Genomic DNA, 27,445 nt, shown 5'->3' with positions numbered 1-27,445 from the left:
GTATCCGTCAGTATATGCGTTTGTGGGATTTTTTTGCATCAAAGAGTGAAAGTTTGTTTGTGTGCGCGAGGGATTAAAGATGAAGAAGACTCAAGGTGAGCTGGCGATACTGCGGTGGGTCTAAGTCGACCAAAGCGATGCTTGGTCTCAGGTTGGATGTTGCTTTCCAGCACAGGCAAACATAGATAATATCTCTATATGGGATATTACAGCAACTCTCTGTTGTGTGTTTGTGTGAAAGTGAATCTGTGTAAATAGGAGGTTGTGTGTGTGTGTGTGTGTGTGTGTGTGTGTGTGTGTTGTTACCCTTGTGAGGTCCATTCCATAGCGTTTTCCGAGATCATCACCAGATATTTTGTGGTCATCCTGCGGGCATAAAATCTTTCTTTATCAACAAAAAACATAATCGGTGACTTAAAAAAAATCACGAATGGGAAGCTAAATCTTATAATCAGTTATTGTTCTGCTTTGTGTTCCAAAGCTGTACGACTGAAGCTGTAAGAGGAATGCATTACTGTGCTCCATCCCACTGAAAAATACTTAATTCTTTGTTTCTAACCAGGTCCAGGGGGTTTATATGAATGATTCATCTCTCATGACAGATCAGAGAGGTCAAAGATGTCCTCTCCCACTGCAGCTCATTGTGCTGGCCTAGAGTTGAGTAAACTGTTTTCTTCAGTACTTATAATGTGAGCTCAGAAAAAGAAAAAAAGACAAATCTACTGGTTTGCCGCTGGAAACAGAATAATAAAACCCGGCCTGGGCTTGTTTTTCTGTTTGGTGGCTTATTTCTACAGCTCTTGTGCCATAGCTTTCAAAATGTCAAGACATTTCCACTGTGGTGTGAAATTATAGCATTTTCAGGAGATTGAACGTATTTACCAAATACTAATTCCGCAGTGACAGTCACTCATTCTTCTGGTCAGAGGCACAGTTTTTGTTTAGCTGAAGGCTCAGCTGGAGGAAGGGTCAATGTGACATTTTGTTCTTGGCAGTTTATTGGCGTTTTTCACTGATTGTTATCATTTTTGGAAATGATTTGAGCCTTTTTCCAACGCTGGTCTGATGAGAATGGTGTCTGTTCATGCTTAAGAGAAAGCGAATAAAACTGAATAAAATGCAAAAAGGTTTTGGCAAAGAAGACGGGCGTTTCCTTTCAGTGAAATGTTGCTTTGTGTCTACCTGTTGGGATGGTTTTTGAAAAAGACAGCTTTCAGTGATGCTGGTTTTTGTAGAATTCAGTTTTTTGCAAAGAAGAATTCAGCCATCAACTCTTAGGATGGCGTCGGTCTCACAGAATGGAGGGATGCTTTTTTCCTCAGCAGAAAAATAGAGAAATCCATCATTTTCTTCATAAAGAGCAGCCTCAGATGGCTGAAAGCTATCTGGTCGAAATCAAAACATAAGCCCCCCCATTTTGGCAAAACACTTTGCTTTTATTTATCTGCCGCTGTACTCAGTATTGATCAGCTATCGTCTGGAAATCATTGATTGAATATATGAGGTAGACTGATGAAAGTCAAACTTGACAGTAACTGAATCAGATGTTTCCAGTATCAAAGGATTCTTTCCTTTAATCAGGCGCAGGCCGGCTTGATAATTGACACGAGCTACTTTATCACACATGGTGCGAGTAGTGAAACTTAACCCAGTTTTCATAGGCGTCACTTGGCGGCATTTCGACAGGCCTCAAAGAAGCACAGCTCTGCACGAGGCAGAAGCTCTGCACTACACTGCTGGTGGCCCACAAATTATTCAGTGTCTGTCTGAGTACAAAGAAGAGCAGCTAGAGGGAGGCTGAGCAAATAGAAGAGGACAGGCTGGCTCAGAGCTCGTCTGCAACTGACTACGCTGAACAGGGTGGATTGCCATTTTGTTTACGGGCCACTGTTTTCATTTATAGTCTTGTTAAATAACCCGGTTTCGTCGCCTTAATGCTATTTGGGGATCATTTGGGAGCAGCAGCAATGGAATCAATCACTGTGTAGAGTGTGAGTAGAGGCAGTGATGGCTTGATTTTCTTACGTAGGCCACCTCCTTCTTCAGCTCATTCAAGTCTTTCTCCTTCTTCCTCTTCTTCCCTCCACTCTCACCAAACTGTGGGAAAATACAGATATAACAACTATCCCCGTAAACTTGTTACATGCAGGGAAAGTCATGCTATATTTACATTCACACGGCATTTCACAAGCATGTATGTGCTGGTTGGTTTCAATCTCCTGGCACTGCTGGTATGGAAAAAGAACTTTTTTTTTGTCATAGTGTGAGTTCCTCATTTGTGAGAGTGAGAGTGAGAGAGTGTGTGTGTGTGTCATGAACAGTTGGAAGAATGATGCATCATGGAAATCATCTGCTGCTGTCAGTCTCCTCTTAGCAGCACGTGTGCATGTCAGTAAAGGAGGGATATAGTGAGAGAATGTGAGGAGAGTGTATGTGAGTGACACAGTGAAAAAGTAATCAAAAAAAGAGCCAAAGAGGGAGCACAGAGACGGCAGAGTGCCTGAAATGTGTCTGGCATAGCAATTTCCCCCACTGTGTGCGTGGTAGATTACCAGTCTGTTCTCCCATAAAGCTAAATGGAATGGGCCCGATGGAGAGAATACAAACTAAATTACGTAATTACGCTGATACACAGCAAGCCAGGAACAAAACGTATTAAGGAAGAGAGCCATCAACCTGAGATGTTGTTGTCTTTTTTAAGAAAAAAAAAAAAAGCAGCGTTCTGACGCTCAGATTTCAAACCCTGCTAATACGTTTAAACATAACACATGTTCACACCATATGCTGCTACTGTACACACACTGATACTGAGCAACATTCCTCTAATGAGTCAAGACACGAGGGCTTCACTCTGATCAAAGTCCCTGATGTAAGACCAAAAAAAAAGTGAAGATCACTTACCCCTCTGCCCATGTTTGAGGTCCGGACGTCGGCAGGTTAAAATGTGAAGGACAGCACTCAGGGGCCAAACACGGCTGAAACCTTCTGTTCCCAAGTGCGGGACACACTGGTGGCTTTTTTGGGCCTGGCAACCCCCTGCACACCCCGCATACCCCATTCCCTCCCTCCTTGCTCCCTCTTGTCAGGGTAACCTGAGCCATACACCCCCACAATCTCTTCCCCTCGTACCCCACCCCATTCCCAGGCTTACTCTTCACGCACCCCTGCCGGCACATGCTCACAGATGGGTTTCTGCACCTGCTTAATATGCCCCCACAACACACATGCAAGGTCCCTTAGAGAACAACACTCCATCAATCACTGCTGTCAATGCAACAAATGAAACCTTGCCCTCGACATAGCGTTCTGTATTTACAATAAACATGATAATGAGGGATCGATGCAAGCTTCAAGGTGTATAATGAAAAGTCAGCAGAGTGTTCAGCTGTTTGGAGACCGAAGGAATCCTCATCTCTGTCCTCTACAGAGATATTTTGGTAAAACTGTTGGGGTTTTATGGTGCTGAATTCAGTTTCTGTTTAAGCAAATACAGCACTGCAATCAGCTCCCTGTCCAACATATTTCCAACATAAGGCAGGACATGACCACTGTGCTCTCACAACAGATGGAACGAGTGATCCCATGTCAAATAAACACCAAATGTCTTCTCATGAGCTGCCAGTTACTTTTTGGGCCGATTCTGTAGTTGTGCTGTTCCTGCTAAGCATTGTGTCTACTACTACAGGAGCTGCATACTTGTATGTGCTTTTTTGTTTATCAGCTTAACTTGAACTGTATGTAGAGAGTTATAACTTTGGTATCACATATCACTTTGGATTACAATCTTTCACAAATATTAAGGAAATTATACAAATTTTACCTCATAATCGTAAAAATTAGGAAGTGTGTGTACTTTTATGGAATCTGACATTTCCACAACTCTTTGTGTACGTTGCTGTTAATATACGGTATTCTTATTTGAACTACAATTCTCACACAGAGCGAGGAACTGGAACTCTTCGCATTTTTACAACCTATCGAAGTCTTTCCATTTAATTTCAGACATGATTTCATCTGTTTTTCATGAGCTATTTAAAAATAACCGCACAGATGAATGCAGTCTGAAGGCATTTTGTGTCATGAAAGGACCATTTATCAAATCTAACTGGTGGTTGGAGGGGTTTCATTGTCTTTTGACATCCCACACGGTGATGATTCAAATTACTTTTACTTGAGCACAGGATTTTTCTGGTTTATTTGCCGTTTCCTTCTGCTTCTCTGCACTTCATTTGTTTGATCAATCAGAGGAAATTGCATAAATTACTCTCAAAATCCTTTTATTTTTAGAGATATCATGTAGAGAGCAAAGGAATAAGTGGGTTTATCTACCAGGTCTTCCAGACCTTAACTTTATTAGTTTTGAACGAAATAGCTTCACCAACGATGCCGACAAATAGAAGGAAAATACTCAAAAAACAGCAGAAATTCTGTGAAATAAAGTAAAATACAAAATCTTTAGTTTCATATAACTAAAGTTTCAAAATAGTTTAACTTTGGCTTGATCCATGCAGTATGTTCAACTCTTGGCAAGAAAGCTTTCATCATACGTAGGAGCCATGCAAACAGAATCCAACGCCACGCACCTTTAAATCCCACTTAAACCGATTTAAAGAAAGAAAAACCCATTAAAAAACAGCGTTTATGTTTGTTCTTATATATATTGTATTTCTCCACCAGCTGGTCATTCAGAAAGTGTAGCTGAGCACTGCGGCCGCACTTTGTCTGAATATGAAGCAGAGCATTTCTGAAAAGGTCATGTATGCTCAGTGAACCCCACCTGCTCGCTAAGTCAGAAGAAATTAAGCCTTTATGAAAATTATACCTCGTTTTGTCGCTGTGCAAAATGTGAAAAAGGCTGTAAGTGGTTGCCAAACCTCTATTCCCAATTCAAATATCTTTTGGTAGTTCAGTAGCAAAGGGCAAGACGAGGGGGATGTTTTAGGGTTTAATTCAGTCCAAAAGCAAAATTTCTCTTTGTGTTTAAAAGAAAAACACCTGGCTGCCACTGCTGAGCGTTTAAAACCTTCCCACACATCTTTTAAAATGTTCCCACTGTTCAAGCAAAGGCATTCAGATCACTAATAAGGTTAAAACCGTTTACTTTCTTCATTTGAAACTCACACGGCAGAATGAATTGGCAGAGAAATTTGTAACAGATTTATTTGCTGCTTGAGGCTCAGATCTGAAAGAAAGAAACTGCAGGCATTTTCAACTGGGTTTACTTTGCCTTCTGTGACAACAGCTGCGCTGGCGGCTTTTATTTTTATTTACGTTCCCTTTACAACATATTACAGTCAAATATAGTTGTTAGTGCTTTGGAATTATCACAAGCATTAAAATAAAATGTAAAAAAAAAAAAAATGTAAGAAGCTCCAGTCATTTCAAATGAAGGAATGTTAATGTGCAACTAGGACTAATACAGCTCATCATACAAACAAATCAAAACATTTTTAAAAGGTATTTTAATGCTGTTTGCATTATGTCAGGTGTCTGTGTGGCTTTGCTGAAAAAGAAGAAAACATTGTAACGTATCCAATTGGCTGGATAGTCAAACAGCGACTAGTGAAACAGATGTCCAGTGACGAAGACGTAGATTTTAGCACCTCAAATCTTGTTAGGAATTTAAAAGGAACATTCAAGTCTTCACTATCCACCGTGCATATCAAGCTTGCAGATCGCAATCCATCTTTGGCTCAGGGTTAGGGAAGGCGCACCTTTAAAAGAAAGCTCCAGGGGAAGAGCAGGCTATCTGTAGTGATACATATGGATTTTTGGCTGGGCTTAACACGCCAGATAAGTCTTCCTCCAAAGATTTCTCCCACAGCAAGCACCTTCCCCCATGTTTTTTTCTTCTCCCCAGCCACATCCTGCCGCATCTAAGGCTTAACCAAGCCCTCACACACCCCCTCTTCTCTTTCCATGACAACCTCAATTTTCCTCCATTTCAGAATATAACGCACCCAGGAGACAGCCACACAGTACCTTCCATAACACACAAGGTCAGAAACATAATGGCATATTCCATAGAATACAATTACATTTCTCCCCTGCCTCGGTAAACATATTTACTTGCAGACGTGTAAAAATAAATCAAATGTCATTATTTGCTTTACTTAAGGTGACATAAGCATAATTTTTGCTTTGTATCAAATCTCATTTTTAAAACTCTTTAACTTGAAACACATATACATAAAACATGCATCGTATTTGCAATCGGAAGAGAGCTAGCTAGATTAAAAGTTTCCGTTTGGGGTCTTCAGTGCGGACTTTCCTCTGCCAGTAGGGGGCAAAGGAGAGCGTTTTGGCAATCGAACCAGCAGAAAGGTAAAGGGCCGTAGAAGGAGGGAAGGTGGGCTGGCGAGAGCAGGTGTCTCAGGGGTATTTGAAGGGCAAGCGAGATGGTTCATGTCAATCACTGGTGAAAACGGAGGGAGGGGAGAGAAATGTCTGCCACAGAGAAGAGCGAAGACGAGGAAGGACAGACGAGTGAGAAGCAGAGCATTGAGCTGTAGGCCTGGCAGCCAGATAAGAGAGGCTTAAAGAGTGGATTGGATTGTGTATAGGCCTTTTCAGTGGGGAAATAATGCAGTGCAGACTTCATAGAAGGCAAGAAGAGGAAGAGATAAAGGAAGCCAAAGATGTAAGGACGGAGAGAACCAAACAGGGTTTTTGAGGGAGAAGATGATTCCCAAGATGGGGCCAGAGATGAAGAGCAAATAACAGAGGAGTGAAGACAGCAGAGGAGGTGGGGACGGAGATGTGGAGAGAGATATCTTGTTACCAGCACACGCTAAAATAATTAGCCCCGTGTTGGCTTGGAGAAACGTGCAAGTGGATTAACTGGTCCTAAAATAACTCAGAAGCTGCGCCTCTTCCTGGTAAGCCCTTTTGTCAGACTCCTGAGAGCGTCCGCCAGCCCTCAGAGGCCGTGACGTCATTCCAGGTCGTCAGTCGCCGGCCGTCAAGTCAACAGCGGACAGCCTCATGCACTCAGGCACAAACGGCAGAAAAGGCGCCCCCACAGCCACCCGCCGTGCTGGCTTCTCTCTTCCTCCCCCCTTTCCCTGCGAGCTGAAAAATGTGCAGCTGTTACAGTAAGCCCGAACGCTCCTATAGGGCCAGAAATAGCCCCCTTTAGCCTGGGCAGGGACACGGCGACAACCTCCATTAGCTCAAATGTGAGAGGATTGAATCACCTCCGAGCTCCAGGGCTTGAACTTCTATCTACGCCAGCTGAGAGCAGGAATCACATTTCTTTCTAACTATCACTCTCCTCTCCCTCTCTGTTTTCCTCCGTCTGAAGTCCAGTGTGCACTCACAGCTCCGCTCACCGTGTGTGATCGAGTCGTAAACATTAAGGCAGAAGATTCAAGGGAGGCTAAACACACAAGGATGTCTTTCGGACTCCTCTTAAGGAAGTTATGTGCATAGTTAGGCCTTAAACACTTTTACAGTTTGCCCAATGAGTGCATACGGGGGTCTCCTATGAGGCGTTGTAAAAATTATTTGACACTGTTGCCAGTGATATAGTAGCTCTATTCTTACAGCCAGTGCTGCCTTGAAAGAATAGAGATAATGGGAAATAATGGGGGTTGCATCAGGCTGGGCAGAAAAGGAGGGAGCAGACTAGAGGAGTGGAGGCAGTCATGGAGAAGTCAGACCTTTATCTACAGGAAGAAGAAAAGAGGGAAGGGAAGCAAGAAAGGAAGAGAAACAGGACAGAGAAGTTAGCATATAAATCACCTCTGTAATATGAATTAACAAAAAAGCTAGGAAATTCACAGTGAAGGGAGGAAGAAATGGAATGGGAGAGGAAAAAAGAATGAAAATCAGTGCGAGTAGAGAAAGCTGGAGTTTGACACATGGCCTCTGAAAAAAGCAAATTGGCTTGTCCCCTCAGCCGGAGACGTGATGCGTATCGGACGCACTTGGAGAAGGCTTTCGTGGCGGATAGGATCACAATGAAAGGAACCAGAGAGGCAAAACCCGGGGAGCAGCTTTTTAGATTTTGTTATCAAACCCGGCTGTCTTAGGGTTTTGCTTCAAATGGCATATCTTATGACCTAACAAAAGTGGTCGGGTGCCGGCTGGTGTAAGAGATTATCTCGACATCTTAGATCTGGGCCTGCATACAGAGGCTGCGTCTACAGTCTGTGACAGGAGCAGATATGATTTGACTCGTTTATTCAGGGATTCAGGTTGGCGTTGTGGTGTAGGTTTTGTGGTGAAACTCTCCCGCTGTCTCCCTGGTAGACTTCCCACTCTCTTATCCTCGATGGCTCCCTTCCCTTCCCCTGTGGTGGTCTGTTATTTGAAGGTAAGTTGATTGGCGAGGCGGGAGAGGAGGTCGAGCGGCTTGGACCTCCCTGTCCCTCCCTCGCCGCTGGGCCCCTCCTCCCCATTTTTGCGGGTCAGCTCCAGGTCGATGGTCATCAGTACCCGGCCTGAGCCCTCATCCCCACCTCCCCCCACCCCCGCTGTCTTTTTGACTATGGTTTGCTGCAGCGGCTTCTGTTGCTTGGGCCGGGCCTTCGCTGCCACCGCAAGGCGCACGGGCTGGAGCAGCCTGCTGGCGAGCCCACCCCAGCCCCTCCCCGTATCCTATTTCTTATCCTTGCGCGACTCCTGCTTCTTCTTTTCCGAGGCAGCCGCCTTCACCTTGGAGGGGTCGGCGGGAGGCGCAGGGCCCTGTGAGGGGGAGGAGGGAGAGGGGGTCAGGGGGAGAACAGGGGAGGAGAGTCACTTCAGGAGGAAAGGAGCGTAAAGGGAAAGAGATAGAGACGGGGTGAGGACCGAAGGAGAGGACGGGTGTGTTAGAGGTGAGAGGATGAGAAATGAAGTCATCAGGATGGGTGGAGCTGTGTGAAGAGGAGAGAAAAACACATTTAGATGGAGGAAGAGGAAGAAGAGGGAGTCAGACATGCAGAGAGAAAGAGATGAATAAGGAGGTAGAGACACGGTCCTTTTAGGGAAGGGGATAGCAAGTGAGGGGGGGTGGTGTCCAGAGCTGTAAGGGGGTGACAAAACAGGTATCCATGCGTTAGGATGGGACACAGTGGCAGGAGGGCTCCATATACCTGTGACAACTGAGTGGCAATTGATCAATAACACACACTCATACACATAAAGCCAGACTGGGCTTTCACTCATCAACATTCAAAGTTTGGGGTTTTAATTCGACTAATTTAGGGATAAAATCCAAAAATGAAATCCAACATTTACTTCCAGGGCAGATGGATTATTGTGATATTCACAAGATTTGCAATCACAATAGAACGAATGTTTGTAAATGTCTGTTTCTGCAGTAAAGTTTCTGACCAATCAGCATCCAACAGGTGAGTTTTAAATGCCACAACAGTCAGATGGCAGCTCCTGAAGAGGTTTTTTTTAGATCCTTCTACTGCATCACTAATATCAGCTTCATTAAAAGACACTTTCCTTTTTTTCTCCTGAATGACTTCAGCGAGATTAATTTACCAACTGCCCCCTCCTCCTCATTAGCCCGATTGGCTGAATTCTGTTCAGGTTAAACTGTGATAGATGGCGTATTCAATCATCTGTTGAGTATTTTTCTGAAATTGCCTGCTCCGTTTGAACTATATTAGACGCTCCAGATGGTAATGTGTGACAAACCATCTGCTTTATCCGATTGAAAAAAAAAGAAGAAAAATCTTTAGTGTGTGTGAATTTGCACGCAACTGTTTACAAATCTCTGAAAACTGGTTGCTTTGCTTTACTATTGTTTGCATACCATTTCAGTGAACTGTTGTAAATTCAGTACTGTTGAAACAATAACTGTTTGTAAGAGGACAACTTAATGGTTATGTTTGAATTGTTCAGTTTAAAGCTCATCTTTTAACCTCATATTCAGAGTCATACCAATGATAAAGGCCTAGCCTATAGCTTAAGCTGAGATACATTTTTCTTTGGTTGAAGTTTTTCTATGGTTTTAACTTCTTTTCCTGCATAAATGCATAAACTATTAAATGTTACGTGTTAGCATTACTCTGTAGTAAAAAGCATGTCTTTGAAGTTGGCCATTTTAGTTTGATCTTCATCTGGACAACCTACAAATCAATAAATCCATTAACAAAACTACAAGCAAAACAAAATAAAAACATATTTAAAGGGTCAGTCTGGATAAGACACAGCGAGTGTTTACATCCGCATTAGTATCCTGGTTTTGAACTTTATCTCAAAACCGGGCTGCTAATAAACTGGTTATCCACATTTGTTGAAACTTAAATTTTCATTGCATCTGAGCCAGTTTATTTTCCAGTACATAACTGGATATTTTGAGTATCGTGGTGTTGTGTTATACGTTTAATGCTTGGATATGGTCTTTTGTTCTGTGTAAACTGGCTTGTGTTGGAACTGTCCACTATAGAGTCAGCCAGAGATTTTGTAGTGCTGTTAGAAATGTTAAACATAACTTTTCATCCACTATTTATAGCACAACAAACCCATCACCTGGGGCACTATAATTGGTGTTCAGAAGCTGGACTGTACATTGTCAAAATAAACCATTATGCATTGTGAGCTAGAGCGAGCAGCTAACAAGATTATGCTAATGCTAAGATGCTAACGTTTACAGCTCAATATTGTGATTTTCTTTCTTGTTGAGAAAGTCCGAGCACAATAACTTCTAAGATGTCCAAACTGTAAAGGGACTCTTCCTCTGCCTGGGTTTTAGAATATGTACAGAAACCATGTTTAAAATTAAAGTTACTCAGTCTAAACAGTAAATATGTTAAGAGATGCACTGTAGGCTAATATTTGAACGAGAGCTACAACAATGGGAAAACCATGGCTCCAGAAGTTGTTTTGTTTTCACATTTTCAATTGTTCTTCTTCGGTAACAGTAACTCATAATTTCTATACTGAGGATTTTTATATAGTTACAGGCAGCGACAGTTCATGATTGTGTAGATGGATACAGTAAAACCAAAAACACTCATTTCTGCCTAAGATATGTTTAAGATAGAGATGTCAGTTAAAATATGTTCTCAGCCCAAAACGAACCGTGCTGTTCGTCACGTCAGATCTGCTATGCAACCCTCCTGTGTATAATTATAAAACACTGTTGGCTATCCTGATCCCCTTATACATGAGTCATCTATAGCAAGCACTTCCTAGTGGCTGAGTAAGTTAATCACTTGGGAATCACAACATATCCGTAGACATCCCTGATTGAAACTAGGATACATGCATGCAGACAGTGCAGCTGTGCACACATGAGAGTATGAATAATCAGATTTCTCATATTCCATGTAAATACACTTAAAGCTGGAATATCATCTAATCCTGGATAAGACTCAAAACCAGGTAGCTCATCTTGAATTTGATGTAAAACATATGCCTAAGAAAAGTTGGGACAGGGGCAACAAAAGGTTGAAAAAGTAACATTTGGCAAAGGTTCAAGACTGAATTGGACTTATCAAATTGCCTCAAATTGATCTTTGTTGTGAATTTGCACTATATACATACAACTGAATTAAACTCTATTGCAAAAAAAATGCATCTACAAATAGTGGAGCAATTTCAGATTGACATCAAATTGCAAAAACGTTGAATATTCCTTATTCTACGATACATAATATCATCAAAAGATTCAGAGAATCTGGAGACATCTCTGAACACAAGAGACACAGCCAAAAAAAAAAAATCAATATTAGATACAACATGATCTTCGTGCCCTCAGGCAGCACTACATTAAAAACAGATATGATTCTGTCATGCAAATCACTGTATGGGCTCAGGAACACTTCCAGAAACCCTCATCTACGAACACTGTTCACTGTGCCATCCACAAATGCAACTTAAAGTTCTGTCTTGCAAAGAAGAAGCCATGAACATAATCCAGAAACAGCGCCGTCTTCACTGGACTAAAGCTAATTTAAAATGGACTAAGGCAAAGTGCAAAACTGTTCTGTGATCAGATGAATTTAAATGGTAAATTCTCTCTGAAAATTATGGACGCTGCACCTCTGGACTAAAGAGGAGAGGGACCACCCAGCTTGTTATTAGAGCTCAGTTCAAAAGCCTTCATCTCTGATGGGATGGAGGTGCATTAGTGTCTATGGAACTGAAGGGAAGGCCCTTCATATTTCAGTAAGACAATGCTAAGCTGCACACTGCACCGGTTAAAACAGCATGGCTCAGCTGCTGCACTAGCCTGTCTGCAGTCAGGACTCATCACAAAACACAAAATAGAACAAAGAAGAACCTGGACTGTTGAGCTAGGCTCCTGTATCAGATAAGAATGGCACATTCCTCTCCTAAAGGTCCAGCAACTGGTCTCGCTTCCCAGATATTTACAGACTGTTGTTAAAAGAAGAGGGAGAAGAGGTAAACACAGACCTCTCCCAACTTTTTAGAGAGGTGTTGCTGCCATCAAATCCACATTTCTTATGAAATAGTAACACATCTCATTTACAACATTTTACATGTTTGTTCTTTTGCGGATAAAATATTAATCTATGTGATTTAAAATCATTGCATTCTGTTTTTCTTGGTAATTCACACATCGTCTCAACTTTTTTTTGGATTGCGGTTCTAAATACCTCAAGAATACAGTGAAACAAATAATTTGATATGAACTTAGTTGGAGCTGTGGTCAGGAACAGAGTTAAGTAGCATTGCATTGTATATTTTTACAAAAAGTCAGTATAGTCTTCAGGTATTAATTTAACCTCTGCTTATACTGTGTGATTCACCCACTCACTCCCACTCATTCAGTAAACTGTGCAATGTAACGCAATGTCTAAATACATCTATAGGAAGAAATCTATAACAGGAGGAGCCACATGGAAGAAAACTCAAGCAATGCTTTGCCTGAGCACAACAAATCCATGAGGAAGGACGGGGCCGAGAGGAGATAAGGTCAAAGCAGCACTTAACCTTACAATAGCTGTATTCCAGTGCATTAACCTGTGAGTTAACCTATTGAAAAGTACCACAAGAGCACAATAATGCTCCAGCGGAGCTGAATGAAACTTCCCTCATATGTAAAGATTTTACAATGTTGTGCTTTTATAGCCCCCTTCCACAGGTTGAACCACAGGCTGGTGCACTTTGACACAGAACAGCAAAGCATGCTGGATCTATGTTGGGAGACCGAAATAATTTGGCTCCGATACGTCAGGTTAGTCAACAGTGGAAAGCTCACTAGAGGCTGTTTCTACCCACTGAAGCTTCAACTAATAATACCCTTCTGATTGCATTAGGAAATTTATCATTTTTAATTATGCACTCTGCAGAAGCAGCACACACTCACCAAGCAACTGAGACACGTGCTGCAGCTAACAGACGCCTCGGCGGGGAAGCTGTGCAGGCCATCCGGTGTCATTATCTTCAATTATACTTACATTCTCTCATACATCATTGTATTGTTTACCATAATGTATCCCATGAAAGGCTCAAGTTTGTGCCGCGGTGTTTTGCAGGACTCCCACGCTAACGACAGGTCTGCTTCGTAAACACGCCCCAGCCTGCTTAAGCAGGATGCAGAACCACCTTCATAACAGGGGCTGCGCACACTTCAAAGGAAACGTGGGTACAGTGGAGAAAAGGGAGGGGACTGGCAGGGAGGCAGAGAGGTGGGCAAGTGCTTTCCTTCCCTGCTGCATACTAAAAAGAGAAGGTGACAGATGAGGAGGGGGGGGGGGGGGGGGGATTGAGAGGTAGATGAAGAGTGAGAGGTAGTGATTTTCTGTCCAGAACCCCGGCTGATCAGAACCCAGTGGACCTGAGGAGGGAGGAAGAGGAGGGACACTGGAGAGGGAGTAAGACGTGGGTGGTGATGGGGATGAAGATCAACGGAATGAAGGAGGGAGTAAATAGGGAAGAGAAAAAGGGGAATTAGCCCACAGACAGAGGGATGCTTCTCATGGTCAGTGAGGAAGTCTAAGGCATGGAAAGGCAGGAGATGGGGAAGGAGAGGAGGAAGAGGAGGAGGAGGAGGAGGAGGAGGAGGAGGAGGAGGATGCGACTGAGGAGAGGGAGACAGGGGACCGGATAAAAGGAATCTGAATGAGAGAGAGGGCGCGGGTGGGAGTGAACTGAAGTAGGAGGCAATTGGGGGATGGAGAGAAGAATGGGTGGGTTGTGTGCGTTTGTGAGCTTAGATCGATACAGAGTGCACTCAATTATCATTCCAGTACAGACCGTGTGTGTGTGTGTGTGTGTGTGTGTGTGTGTGTGTGTTCAGTCCTGTGAGAGCTAACTTATGTGTGTGGCTGCGGGGGTAAAGTTTTCTTCCACAACTCCACCTAATGGGGAATAGCAGACACCACAGGGCTCCTCTCTCCCCCGTTCTCTTCCTCACCCACAGCCCTTTTGGATTTTTTCGTAGTGCAAACCCAGCAAACCGAGAGAAACAAAGATGGTGAGGCTGATACAAACTTGTGTCGTGTCAGCAGAGCGTCCTAATAAGGGCTATTTGATCAAACCGCTGCTTATAGAATCCCAAGACTCCTCTCTGTGTGCGGCATAGCTTCAAGAGAGGAATCAGTTTAGAGGGAAAGAAAGAAAGAAAAATAAGAAATAAAGCAGCGTAACCTCAGATGGAATAGCTGCTTTTGCTTTATATCTATCATCCGAGCAGAGTCTTGCAGCAGAGTAACTGTAAATGACAGCGTTGTCAAATATTTCAGTGTCCTTTTGGCGGCGAGTTATTTATTCATATATGCACTGTCACACGCCACAGGCACTTGAGAGCAACTGACTGCAGCTCAAGAATAACCTGACAATCATACGACAGTGGAGAGGAAAGAAGAAGACGGGGGGAGGAAGAGGGGCTCACGGGGGGATGAAAGTGAGTGCACTTGTTTGAGGCAGGAGAAATTGTTGGCCCTGGCTGGTGTCGCCCCTCAGATTATGCCATGGGTGCAAAATGGCGCACTCATAAGCCACCTCGTCCACCTGAGGCTCAATGACTCGCTGTCTCAGTGGCACCTATGATTTCCCTCCTCAGATAATTTTTTCGTGTCTCTCTTTTCAAAGCCGAGTTCTGGGTTGAGGAGAACGCCTCGAACTCAAATCCCTTGACTTCCATGTTTTTTTATTCTCATTATCAGCGCGCGCGGCTTACAGTCGATTACAATACACCCCCCGCAACCCTCCAGCCCCCACATTACCGCAGAGTAATCAAACAAAACTTGCCTCCGTGGCTTGTATTCACAAAAGAATACAAGCCACCATAATGTCTGATTAATCCACCACTTGAGGCTATCGCACTCCCATGAGGAATGGAAGGAAAAAAAATATACCCCAAAATCGCTGGCGTGCAGCAGCGTAAAAGCACTGATAACAGCCCACACCATAATAGGCCCAGTGATTTTCATTTGACTCCCAGTGAGCAAAATCAGTAGTTCCTGTCCATTTCCCCACTGTGAGCAAATCACAGTCCCATTCAATGCAGCAACGGCACCCGCGCCGTAACCCGGCCTTGGCCATTTCACAGCTGCTGGTTTGATTTTTGCCCCGTAGCTGTTTACTCACACTCCACTGTTCGGTCCCCCCTGAGGGAGCCGGAGGAGGGGGCGAGGGCCACGAGAGGGAGGAGGTGGGACAGCTTTAAAGCACCCCAAATGCTGAGAAGCACAAGAATTTTAACAGCTTGAACACTGTTATTAGAGCTCGTGGGGGCAGAGCTTGAATGACATGTTATTTTGTTGTTGAAATGTTGCCGCGAGGAGCAGTCGGCGGCTAAGTGCGAGGGCACACTGGCGCTGCCTGGACCGGCATTAGGAGAATGCGATTATGAAACTGTGTCATATTGGATGTTTGCTATTGTTAGGGCTGCAGTGCTACAGAGGAGATGAATGCTCCGTCAGACAACAACCATTCCTGAGCCCAAATACTCAAATACAACAAAAGGCTGAATTCTTTTGTAATCCCCCCAAAAGGATGTCATTTCACTATAAACGCCTGAATGTGACAGCGAACAAATCTGTTGCGTTTGATCCTGTTGAACGGATGCATGTGATGGCGTGTGCGTGAAAAGGAGGCAGAAGAAGAGGGGGATGAGACAGAAGGGGTGTGGAGGAAACTTGCCTGTCTCTGCTGCGATCCCTCTTTCTTTTTCTTGCCATGTTTGCTGGAGGGGACAAAACAAAGACAATGTCAGGATGTCGAATCTATCTCTCCCTCCAGTGGTCACAGGGCAGCATTGCCTGCCAGCTATCATAAAGAGAACATCATCTTCATCTACTGGGCTCGTCTCAAACCCAGCCCCCAGGTGCTGGACGTGTTAAAATCGGAAAGGCATGATGTCGATGATGGATCCACCACCTTGAGGATGAAACCATCTCTTCGCGCCATTTTTCAATCATCTTGTTTGGACTTATGAGGTGCTTTCTCCGGATTCAATCTAATTGAGAGATCATTATCTCTTTCCAGTTGACTAAATTTGTATTTAAACCTCACAGACCTCACCAAATCAAATCGTGGCACAGCAGCTACGCCAGCTTGGCCACACAGGTGTCGGTGCCAGGGATGGGCTCCGGCCTCAGCTCCAGTCCCTGGCAGAGACCCCACTGGCAGAGAGCCGCCGGCCACAGGCCGGGCACTGACCTGACGTTGAGACTGAAGACGCGGCGCGCCACCAGGAACCTCATCAAGTAGTAGATGACCACAATGAGCACCAGCAGGCCCAGCACCACCCCAATGATGGAGCCTGTGATCACACCGGCCTGGATGGGCACTGCAGGCGGAGGAGAAGGCGATGGGTTAGAGGTTGGAGCAGGTGAAAACAATGGAGAAAGGTGTAGAAAGCGTGAGAAGCAGAGGTGAGAGGAAAGAGGAAGGTACAGAGGAAAAGAAACCGTAGAGGGGAAAGAGAGGAGAAAACATTCTGAGTTAACCCATTGACGCCGGATGTTGCTTAGCGCAACATTGCCCCTCGCGCCGGTTGTTGCGTAGCGCAACATTGTTCATTTATCATTATTTTCAAGACGCATGCAGCATGTAATGCACAATAATTGGTTCAAATACACATGAGGTGGGTGTTTTCGATTAGCCTGTTCTGCAATAGTGCGTTTGTAGCTAATTTGACAGCTCGGCTACAATGGCTGCAGTTAACGAGACATACTGTGACAGCGATGGAAGTGATGTGGAGTTGGCGCGGCCACACACCATCCAACTCGAAGTGGAGCCCCGTGTCAAAGCAGGAGATGAAATCTTTCATCGGTCTCTGCCTAACTTTTGGAATAATCAAACTACCAACTCGCCGGGATTACTGGAGGCAGAGCAAGTGGCTGTATCAGACAAATGTCGCCCGAGTGATGGCACGAGATCGTTTCGACATGATGTAATTATTTATTCTTGCGCTGCATTCTGACGACTTCTCATTCTTATTTGAGTGGCGTTGGCCTTATGTCAAAAAAAAGAGAGCCCGGTGCGAATTACTGCAGTATGACAACTATGATGTTTTAGAAGTCGTGTCACTGAAGTTTACAGTATAACTGCACAATGCAAGATATATTGCAGGTTTTTTTTTATCATTCATTATTATTGCTGATATTATGATTATGATTTAGTTATAGTATAGTAACAGTATAGTAATAGTAGTATAATAAATAGCAGCATTGGGTATTATCCTGAATCATAAAGCAAAACTACATGAACCAAATGTCCAACATTGATAAAAAAAAAAAAGTAATACAATCCAGCCAGTGAACATTTTTTAAATTTTTTAGGTTTTCAATGAATTGTTTTTAGTTCAAAAAACCCTCAGGCATTGGGGACCTTTTCTAAAAACTGGCTTAGGCATTGAGCAGCCTTTTTTGCAGGTGCTTTAGGCGCCAATGGGTTAAAGGTGGTGAGAGAATGGAGGGAAAAGGGAGTTAGAAATGGAGTAAAACAGAAGAGCAAGAAGTGAAAAAGGTTGAAGGAAAGACGAAGGAAACGAGCACATTTCAGCTAGAACTTAAGAGACCAAGAGAAAGAAAAGTGAGATATGGGGGGGGAAAATATGGGAAAGGAGAAAAATGGGAGGAGAAGCTGAGAGGCAGGGGGGAGAAGAAGCTAAAGCGAGGTAGTGATTTTAATCTGAAGTAGAGTGAGAGACAAAATTGCGATTGATTTCATTTAAGGAGGTTCTTTGAATTCTAAATGAGGCAGTGCGACGACTCGTCGGACTTAAATATTCACTTTACGTCTCACAGCGAATATTTAGATCAATTCCAGAGTTTGAATTCATAACAGCTGAGAACTTTTTTTGCATTACGATCGGGAAGAAATATTTAATGCGGGCTCAGAGCAGCCGAGTGCAAAACCCAACGCAGGCGTCAGACTTTAAACACAGGGGCTCTGAGCCCCTGCAGGTTCCTCGTCTCACCTTTCTCAAACACCAGCAAGCGGACGCTGGAGGGCCGCCCCACTATGTCAGGGGGGTTTTTAGCATCGCAGGTGAAGGTGCCGTTGTCGCTGAAATCCAGGCCTTTTATCAGGATGGAGCCATCACGGCGGGCTGGGTTCCCCACAAACTCCAGCCTGTCCCTGAAAGGGCCCTTGTTGTCGAGGTAAGCCATGCCCCCGGTGTAGTGGAAGATCTGTGAAGAACAAAAGAGGATGCTGTGCTGTAATGTGTGCAATATGCCACAAAAAGGATGCTTAGAGGTAATTGAAATGTTTCCTGTGGTTGTTTTAGAAAAAAAAATAAAAAAAAAATGTCTCTGCTTTTTTAAAATGATTCTCTTATCATGTCTAGTCTGGTCCATAAACCGCTTGCTCTCGGGTGATGTTTCAATCTCATTTGTACATTCCTTGGCTCTGAGTGAAATCAGCCCACTAAGAAACATAATAAAATCTGCTCATATTCATAATTACTCTTATTAGCTGCTGATTTAAAACTCCAATAACCGATTTTCTGGCCATCTGGAGGCACCTGGAGCGAGCTGTAAATGCTGAATGACATCAACAAGGCAGTTATTTTTAGCGCACACTGATGTGTTGTTGATGTGTTTAAACATTAGCATTTGATTGGAGCTGTATTTTTTGGTTAAACACTCTTTAAAAGCCTTTCATTCTCCACTCGCTTCTGATGTCAAGTTTCAGGAAACATAAAAACTCACGTGAGAACAAAATCTGACGCCAGTGACAAGATGGCCACTAAATTATGCATGCTGATTATGGGAGAAGCTTTAATGAACAGAGGAGTACGAACAGGGTGATGCTTGGAAGGGTTGTGTGTAACTCAAGTACTGTGGATTTCTTCAAGTTTGAGGCACTTTACTGGAGGAATGGCGTTATACACCACTGTATGCTTCGATTCCACCACATTTCAGCAGGATAAATTGTTCTTTCTACTCTGCTACATTCAGGTGACGGTGAAGTTTTCGCATCAGAGCTCTTGCTGAGAACCACCTGCAGGTCTTTGGCTTTCCTTCTACATCCATTCACACGTTTATTTTGCTGCATGCTTTTACGATAACAGCAGGCAGTATTCAGCTTAGTTTTCAGTATATTTTATAAGCCTTTAACTTTAAAACTAGTGTGTGTGTGTGTGTGTGTGTGTGTGTGTGGGGGGGGGGGGGGTTGTTTCTGGTGCCTTAGAAGAACCAGGGTGTAGTCTGGGTCACATTTTATTTTATTTTATTTATTTAATTATTCTTTATTTATTTTTTTAATCAGGTTTCTTAAAGACTTTTTTAAAGAAAATATTGAATAAAATATGAATCAAAACGTATAAAATTCAGAACAAATTAAAATGATTAAAATAGACCCACTGGTAATTAGGTTGTTTTTTTTTTTAAATAATGAAAGGAAAAAAATGATTATAATTGTACTCAATCCCCCTTTAAGGATGGAAAATAGCCCTTCTGCTAAATCCGATGTAACCATCTTGTTGTTGTTGTTCATGTAATGGCAATGATTTATGGTATTCCATGCTGTCCTTTAACTAAACTCATTCATTAATTCATTCATTCCTTCATTCATTCCTTCATTCATTTTACAAACCCCCTCCCCTCTGAACTCCTCACACGGGTGTATTCCTAAAAAACACTTCCAAAGATTGAAGAAAAGGCCCAACAACTGTAAACAGATTCATGTATCGGCATTTTGTTCTCTCTTCTTTCTCTCCCATTAATCATCTCACAGACCTTCAGATTTATCTGATGTCCCTGAATGCAAAGCTGTATGTAAAGTAATTCAAATCGGCTCAACCTCCGGCAACTACGGCGCTAACATCCTGCTTACATGCTTACACGCATTAGCGTAATAATCTAATGTTATCGTTTGAAATATTAAATCAATTCAAAAGGACCAAACTGCTGATATTTGTGTCTTTTCTAGTGGGAGGCTTTCTTGAAACGGATCTTTCTCTTTAAGTAAAAATAAATAAATAAATAAAATAAGAGGAAGGAATACCTCTGGTGATGCCCTCAACTCAACAAGGTCAAATCTGGTTTCAGTGATTCAGTGCACACAAATCACAGAGTTCTTTGATTGCTATTCATTGCAGAGGATCTCTCACATGATATGACCGTGTCAGAAATCAAATACGACACTTTAAAAGGACAAATGCGCCATGAAAACCGATAGATGTATGAAACTGTAAATCTGTCCAGGCAGGGAAAGAAATGAGCGACTGAAGATAAGTGAAAAAAATCTGACAAGTCTAGTTTCAAAGTGAGGGCACTGCAGGAGACAGATGAAGGCGAAGGAAGTGCGGGGAGGACATGACGGGAGAGAGGAGGGAAGGGACAAAGGCGGCAGGGCTGGGGAGGAGGAGTTTAGGGGAGGTGGTCAGCGGGAGGCGCGGCCAGGATGGCGAGATAGAGAGATTAGAGAGACGGCTGGGCGATAAGGGCAGGGAGAGTGAAATTAAAGAGCAGGAGGCTGGCGAGGCCGCAGGAGGAGGGGAGATTAGGACAGAAACTTTCTTCTTGTTAACACACGTGTTAGAAAACTGAGTGTTATTTGTGTATGATGACGTTATTGATGCGCACACAGCGCTGTTGCATTCCTTTCGGAGTTACCATTTTACTCAAAATCATGAAGCATGTTAAAAATGCAGACCCTCTGAGATTAAAGCTAAAAAAAAACAACAGATCTCAGCAGCCTTGTTTAAAGAGCTTCTCGTGCCACTTAGCTTCACAAAGCTCACAAACAGACTAAACGTCTGTCCCTATTTGTGTCTGGTAGTGACGGAGATGGAGAAAACAAAAACGCTCTTTCATGGAGGTCTCAGCCATTGTTTGCGTGTCCAGATTTCTGTCTTGATTAGGATGAAAGGTTAGCCTCAAGTGGGAGTGCACAACACAAGATTCATATTCACGCAAATAAGGAGGAAACGGGAGGGTACGCTCCTCCGCTGCAGCCCCTCTTTATGTGGCTCTCTCGGGGTTGTTAAGCTAATAAATCCTCCATTATTTCAAGACCCGGTTTCTGTCTTTATTCATTCTGGGACCGCAGAGCACAACGGGTTTATCAGAGCTTTACTGCCGAAACAGCTGTGGCTGAAAACAATGCTGCTGGGAACAGCAGGGTTGTATGATGTAAAACAACACGTTTAAAGAGATCTTTTAAGAACTGATATATTGAGTTTAACAAACAGCCAGCTCACTTATCGAAATATAGCTTTTGATCTTGTGTAGTTTGTGTGTGTGTGTGTGTGTGTGTGTGTGTGTGTGTGTGTGTGTGTGGATTTGAGCATTACGGAGATGCTGTCCCGGGAACCATCAGGCCTGTACGTCCAGGAGAAGGTGACATCCTCCGAGGTCCAGCGCCAGGAGAAGAAGGAGCAGGACAGCCGGATGTCGGAGCCCACCAGCGCGTGGCGCTCCCAGCCGGTGTAAATCACTATGGCCTGGGACTGCTCAGGCACTGAGGAGCACAGATCAGGTGTTGAAACACTTTTTTAAACTTAATAATGCTTATTTACATACTACACAACACAAACTGAATCAATCGTAGCAAACCTTTCTTAATAAGTCGTCATAAAAAAATGCCACCTCTGATCAACCTCAACCTCAGATTGTTACACTTTGAAACATTTTTCAAGCCCCACTGTAATCAGAGAAGACGCTCAGCAGCGCGCACGTGAACACGTATTAAAAAGCTCCCTGAAATCTATAACGTGAATCCCAAATGCTGGCATATGAATCAAGATAGACAGTGGCTAACTGTACGTTTAGCGGTGTCAAACCAGCTATTGATTCTCTTATGGACTCAGTAATTACTTGGGTTATTACAGGAATGTGGGTGTGAGTCTCTAAAAGTCAAATGGGAATATCATTTTCTCTATAAATATGGATAACGCTGGCCTAATTATGTGCACTGTTTATGCTTGAATGATATCTAATGATCGATATTCATTTGGTTTTTGATGCAAAAATCAATGTTTTACTTCCCTCCAAAATGCACTCAGCATCTCAAACGACGGGTAAAGCTCCAGGGAGGTGCACAACCCTGTCATTCAGCAATATCGCGCTCGCATTGTTCGCTTTCGCCTGTGAATGGGCCACCACGGGTCACGGTATCCTCACAGCGTCAGTGTATCGACGTCGGAGCCCTTCAGTCACGTTGAGCTTTCTGCCTCTTTCAACACCCACAGAGGAGAGTTCACAGCTTTCGCTGTGAGCATCCTTGGGCGATAGCGAGCCCCCGCACAGCTTGTCAATGAAATCACGCCTGACATTTTTAATTAAAATTCTGACAAAAAAAATAAATAAAGCGACAAATGTCTGATAAGAGGGAGTTGAAAAAAAAAAAAAACTGTCTGATAAAACAACAAAAACTCTGCCAACTCTCAGGTTAAAGGTCTTATTCACCTGCTTTGGACAGTGCAACGAGCAGTATCCTCTATAGGTGCATTACTGGCCTTTTACAGTAAATCAATAAAGCAACTTAGTAATTAAACGCTTCATTTTAGTGTTAATCCAGTGTAGAGAGATGTTTTAATTCAGTATCAAAGCTATTAACCCTCGTTATTGTCATCAGGTTCATTAGTTTTCAGGTAAGCAATCGAGAGCAAAGTAACTCTTTCTCAAATCCTCATTTAACCTTTAACCCCACATCATTGAAAAGATTATTCCAACACCTTCCCTTTCAATAGATGAAATTCAGTTCTATGAGAACTCGTCAAAACAAAATCAAACAGAGAAAAGATTTGTGTTTGTTTTTTTTTTTTGTTTTTTTTACCTATTCCCAGGAGGACAACCGACGCGAGCGCCAAAAACGTCAGCATGGTTTCTGGCTTCTGTGGAGCTCCCAAAAAAGACTGATGCCGCGGACCTCACAGGACTCTGTCGAGGAAGAGTCCCACTCTGCAGGGAGTGCGAGTGGACAGAGGAGAAAGAAGGGCAGAAAAGGAGAGCGGAGGGACGCAGGATCCCAGGACAGAGGGCTTCAAAACAGGACAACAACAGAAAATCCACTGTCCCCCGGTTTATACCCAACCACACCCCTCGTCCAGGCCCGCCCCGGCCCATTCCTCCACTCCTCTTGCCCCCCCCCCCCACTGCCTGCCATCTCTCCATTCCCCTCACTGAAACAAATCAACACACATTACCTTTCGAAGTGGGAGAAAAAACGTCAGGGAAGAAGCACCTGCGCTGTGCAGTGGATGCTGAATTAATTGGGTAAACAATGGGCAACTTGGGGCGAATTTGCAAACTCCGCGCAGCGTTACACCATGATGAATGCAATGTTTTAGATTAAACCCTCGCCATCGTGTGGCTGAGTTGCGAGGGAATGCCAATTAACACTTGGAGTGTAGGTGCAGGTGAGGGCGTGAGAGGTGATGGTGGCCATCTGTGTTTGCTCCATGTGCTATCACTGCTCACATGTAATTATTTCACGGGGAACGATGGGAGGCTGGCTTGTGTTTACAGAGGGGCAGAAGGAGATCCTGCAGCGAGGTCAGCTCAGTGCTCTCTCCTCCGTCCCCATATCTCACCCCGCTTTCTCCCCTGCTTGCACTTTCACCGGGTCTGAGGCCAGCGACCCAAACAAAGGCTCAACTCTTTGCTCTCTGTCCTCCCTCTCTTCAGATTCTTGTCGTTTGCTGACGTCTAGCACTCGGAGACAATGGGGCGAGGGGGGGATAGGGGCTGACTCGTGTTTGCCTATCTGTCAATGGCGCTTTCTTCCCCTTCTTTTTTCTTTCTCGCAGCCTCGCTGTCTCCTCCCGCTCAGACAAAGTCGTGCATTCAGACTGCAGCGCCCACTCCTCACTTTTCCAGGAAAACAGACAGAGACAGAGAGTGGGGAGAGACCTGCTATATATAGATGGGTTGATATGAGGACAGGACGAGTTGCACGGCCTTTAAGAGGGAGGCAGCAGACACAGGCAGGGGGAGAAAACGAGGAAAAGACACGCCGGAGTGGAATTTCAGCAAAAGCCCCATTTTCTGGAGGCCTCATTCCATCATCATGTCATACATCATAAATATGCATTCATTTAGCCGCTGGCTTAGAAATACTGAAAACATGCAGAGATTAACAGCCTGCAATTCTCCTCCAGCATCTGCAAACACACAAGCTGGACACACTCATGTCATGATATGACTCCTTCCTCTCTCAGGAGTGCATATATGATGAGGGAGAGAAGAGGATGCACTTAACAGGGATGCCCACTTCAGCCACTTCACTTATTTAATTGAGCCCCGGGTTTTCAGAGCTAAAAAAAAAAAAAAAAAAAAAAAAAAAAAATCAAGGATCTCTTTGCAAGGCAGCAGGAAATCATTAAGCAACAACCCCATTTTTTCTTACATTTGAGGCCACGCTATTGTTCTTTTTTTTTTTTTTTTGGTTGCCACTTGTGACAAATCACAAATGCTCATTCATCTGAACACCTCAAACACCCCGATGATGGATCAGCTGAACAAAGCCGCCCATCTGCCAAGTTGCAGGCGCCATCGACTGTTTAAGCTTTGGCTAGAATTTGTAAAATCGCGACATCCTTAACAGTTGTGGCAGATCCTGCCTTCAGGCCCCGGAGAACAGGGGGATTCTTTATGAGTCTGGCAGGTGCAGAATGTGGCACGGACCCAAACTCGTCAGCACCGAGTGATGGTGGCAGCGGCTGAGCTTGGCAGGGAGAAACTGTATCACATATAGAGCGAAAGCCCCCGTTCCTTTAGCTGGCAGTGATGTAGCACACTAATGTAGAAGAGTGAGAGCTCATCTGCTGCTAAATTATACAGAGAGGGAAGGTGGAGGAGATGGAAGAAAGGTACCAGCAAGAGGAAACTCCATCTGCAGAGGCATGTAGAATTTCTTTTGGGTGATATTGAGGTGGACAAGTCTTCATATCAGCTGTCGTTTTTAGAAATGACTGAATACGGAAAGCGTCAGCTGTCTGACTGCATAACGCTTTCACGGGTCCAGGGCATGTCATTAGACACCCCGTTAAAATCTGCACAGCATATTTTCTTGTGATTTTGTAATTTTCTCTGACACGGAATTATTTGCTGAAGGATGAAAAGAAAAAGGGGCAACACACCAAGCACACTTTTACAAGACCGGGGATAATCAGTCTGGGAAAGCCGCCCGAGCTGTAGACGTTAGAGAGGATCTTGTCAACTCTATCCATGTGTAATTTTTCTGCAATGTTCAGTGTGTTTGACACAGCTGAGTGCAGCCCTGATCACAAGGCAGGCTGACAGATGGTGAGAAGAGGAGTGGAGAGCGCTATTGAGACGGTGCTGCTCGAGGGTTTCTGGCCGGTTTAAGACGGGGAAAGACAAAGAGAGGCAGAGGAGATGCACAACACAGAGGCTGCCTCACACAAAGGTCATAAGACTAACGACCATCAACAATGATCCAATGGAGTGCGCACTGCAATCTTAGCCCCTTAAGCACGAGCCTCTCAGTGTGGGCCAAAGCGGAGAAGAGGGGAACAACAAGCACCGCCATCACAAGCCCATCATAAAGTGGTTACGACTAGATCAACGGTTATGCTGCGGGGGTTGAATAATCAAGTGAGGCATTTCCATAACCAAACAAGGTAAATGAGCCATAGCAGGCAATTGGCCGGGAAACTGTCAAAAGTCAAGGCGGCGAGCCAGCATTGAACAAAAATACAGCAGTGCCATCGAGGTTTCCTGATTGGACACAGGTTAACAGCCCACTGTCGGAAAAATAATGACAAGCTGAACGACAAAAGAATGTGAACATATACATTTATCATCTTAGGCATTTAGAGCAATATGTTTCAATTAGAGGTAAATGGGCCCCGAGTGTCGTTTCTGCAGGTGCTTGGAGGTACATTTCTTTTCATTTTCCACCCAGATGTGAAGTGAAAGTGAAGCAAACTTCTAAAAATGGGAAAAAGGCTAGTTTTTAATTGACTGGTTTGGAGCAAGTAGCTCAGGGTGCTCTATGTCATTAGAAAGGAAGCCATACAGGCTACTTTGTGCATGGCTGTAATGAACAGAGACGTAGCTGCTCACTGGAAGTGAAACACGGGGAAGAACACAAAAACAAAAGTGGGTCTGACATGAGAGAGAAATGAAAATGTGTTCAGAAATTCTTTTCAGCTGGCTGCCTGTTGGGTTGATCCTTTTATGTTTGGAAGCAGATCTGCTCATTACTTTGTGATGCAACATGACAGTTTCAATCTCTACTGAATTTTTTCGGGCCTCAAACAAGTGTTTCTTAGTTTCTGTCGTTACCTTGGAAGGCATTCAAATTCTCCAGGTCTTTGCATCTAAATAAGAGATGGATTTAATTACTATGGGCTGATTAACTGGGCCGGATATTTGTCATTTTGAGACGAGCCTCATCGGCTGATTATTATAAGAGGGGAGTGAATGAAAAATACGAGCAAAAACAATACGAGCAAACGAGAATCCATCTCGCCCTGCTCCGGGCTTTTTCTGCAGCTTTTTTTTTTTTTTTTTTGCAAATGAAAGTTCCAAACTGAGACATTTTCTAAAAATAAATTTTGAGAAGAGAATCAGGTCGAGGCGTTCAGTATGAAACACGCAACCCCTAACTGATCCCGTTTCCATTCAAAATGTACGTGTCTGTGGCCGAGGCAGCGCTTTTCTTTATCAAAAGAAAAAGCGTGACATTGAAGGCGTTCCTGGAGGAAGTAGATGTCAATCTGCTCCCGACTGTCCTTGGAAAGAATCTGAGTTCACCAACTGACTAAAATATGCTCTGACAGACCGTGATAGACGGCTCATTCGATCAATCACCTGGCAACAGATTCTGAAAGCGCTTGCCCTTTTCCAAAAGTTTCCACAGAAAGTTCAAAGCTCTGCTCTGTGCAACAAAATAAACCCCCAAACATCTGGTGCACGAGGTTTACACGGGAGAGCAGCACGGAAAACAAAAGCTACAAACGTCCACGTTTGAATCTGTGAAGCAAAAAACAACAGCGGAGCTCCAAAGCAGGAACCTTCTCAATCATCACCGCCGAGCTCCCACATATGGCGAGGAGCTGCCTGCCGCTTTCTCCTGCCACTTCCATAATGATGTGCAAAATGTG

At 43.9% G+C, this 27,445-nt stretch overlaps 2 protein-coding genes across 3 annotated transcripts in view; both read right to left on the bottom strand.

Annotated features, from left to right (window-relative positions):
• atp1a2a (ATPase Na+/K+ transporting subunit alpha 2a) overlaps positions 1–3,021 on the bottom strand; it is a 47,352-nt gene extending 44,331 nt beyond the window's left edge. The window contains exons 1-3 of the mRNA XM_075482796.1: positions 2,902–3,021; positions 2,026–2,097; positions 307–366 (exon numbers count right to left, since the gene is read on the bottom strand). Of these exons, the coding sequence (XP_075338911.1) occupies positions 307–366; positions 2,026–2,097; positions 2,902–2,913 (144 nt within the window). The 5' untranslated portion in view covers positions 2,914–3,021. The remainder of the gene's footprint in view (positions 1–306; positions 367–2,025; positions 2,098–2,901) is intronic.
• A 2,192-nt stretch (positions 3,022–5,213) lies between these two features.
• Positions 5,214–23,364, bottom strand: mpz (myelin protein zero). 2 transcript variants are annotated; one of them, XM_075482797.1, is made up of 6 exons: positions 23,149–23,364; positions 21,665–21,831; positions 18,341–18,554; positions 16,576–16,705; positions 16,057–16,099; positions 5,214–8,688 (listed from the first exon to the last, which is right to left on the bottom strand). In XM_075482797.1, the coding sequence occupies exons 1-6, from the start codon at positions 23,192–23,194 to the stop codon at positions 8,602–8,604; spliced, it is 687 nt and encodes a 228-aa protein (XP_075338912.1). In that variant the 5' UTR covers positions 23,195–23,364; the 3' UTR covers positions 5,214–8,601. The 2 variants fall into 2 exon arrangements, with proteins under 2 accessions (XP_075338912.1, XP_075338914.1); XM_075482799.1 differs by having other exon boundaries at positions 5,214–7,667.
• Between the last annotated feature and the right edge of the window lie 4,081 nt (positions 23,365–27,445).

Source organism: Odontesthes bonariensis, chromosome 14 (assembly GCF_027942865.1).
Source record: "Odontesthes bonariensis isolate fOdoBon6 chromosome 14, fOdoBon6.hap1, whole genome shotgun sequence".
Lineage (NCBI taxonomy): Eukaryota > Metazoa > Chordata > Actinopteri > Atheriniformes > Atherinopsidae > Odontesthes > Odontesthes bonariensis.
This window is presented reverse-complemented; position numbering and strand designations above follow the sequence as displayed.

Excerpts from the sequence above, each read along its gene's own strand:
- mpz (XM_075482797.1), bottom strand. The coding sequence starts at position 23,194 with ATGCTGACGTTTTTGGCGCTCGCGTCGGTTGTCCTCCTGGGAATAG. Across the intron at positions 21,832-23,148 it reads GGTTGTCCTCCTGGGAATAG|TGCCTGAGCAGTCCCAGGCC; the intron begins GTAAAAAAAACA and ends TGTGCTCCTCAG. Across the intron at positions 16,706-18,340 it reads CTTGCTGGTGTTTGAGAAAG|TGCCCATCCAGGCCGGTGTG; the intron begins GTGAGACGAGGA and ends CTCCGCCTGCAG.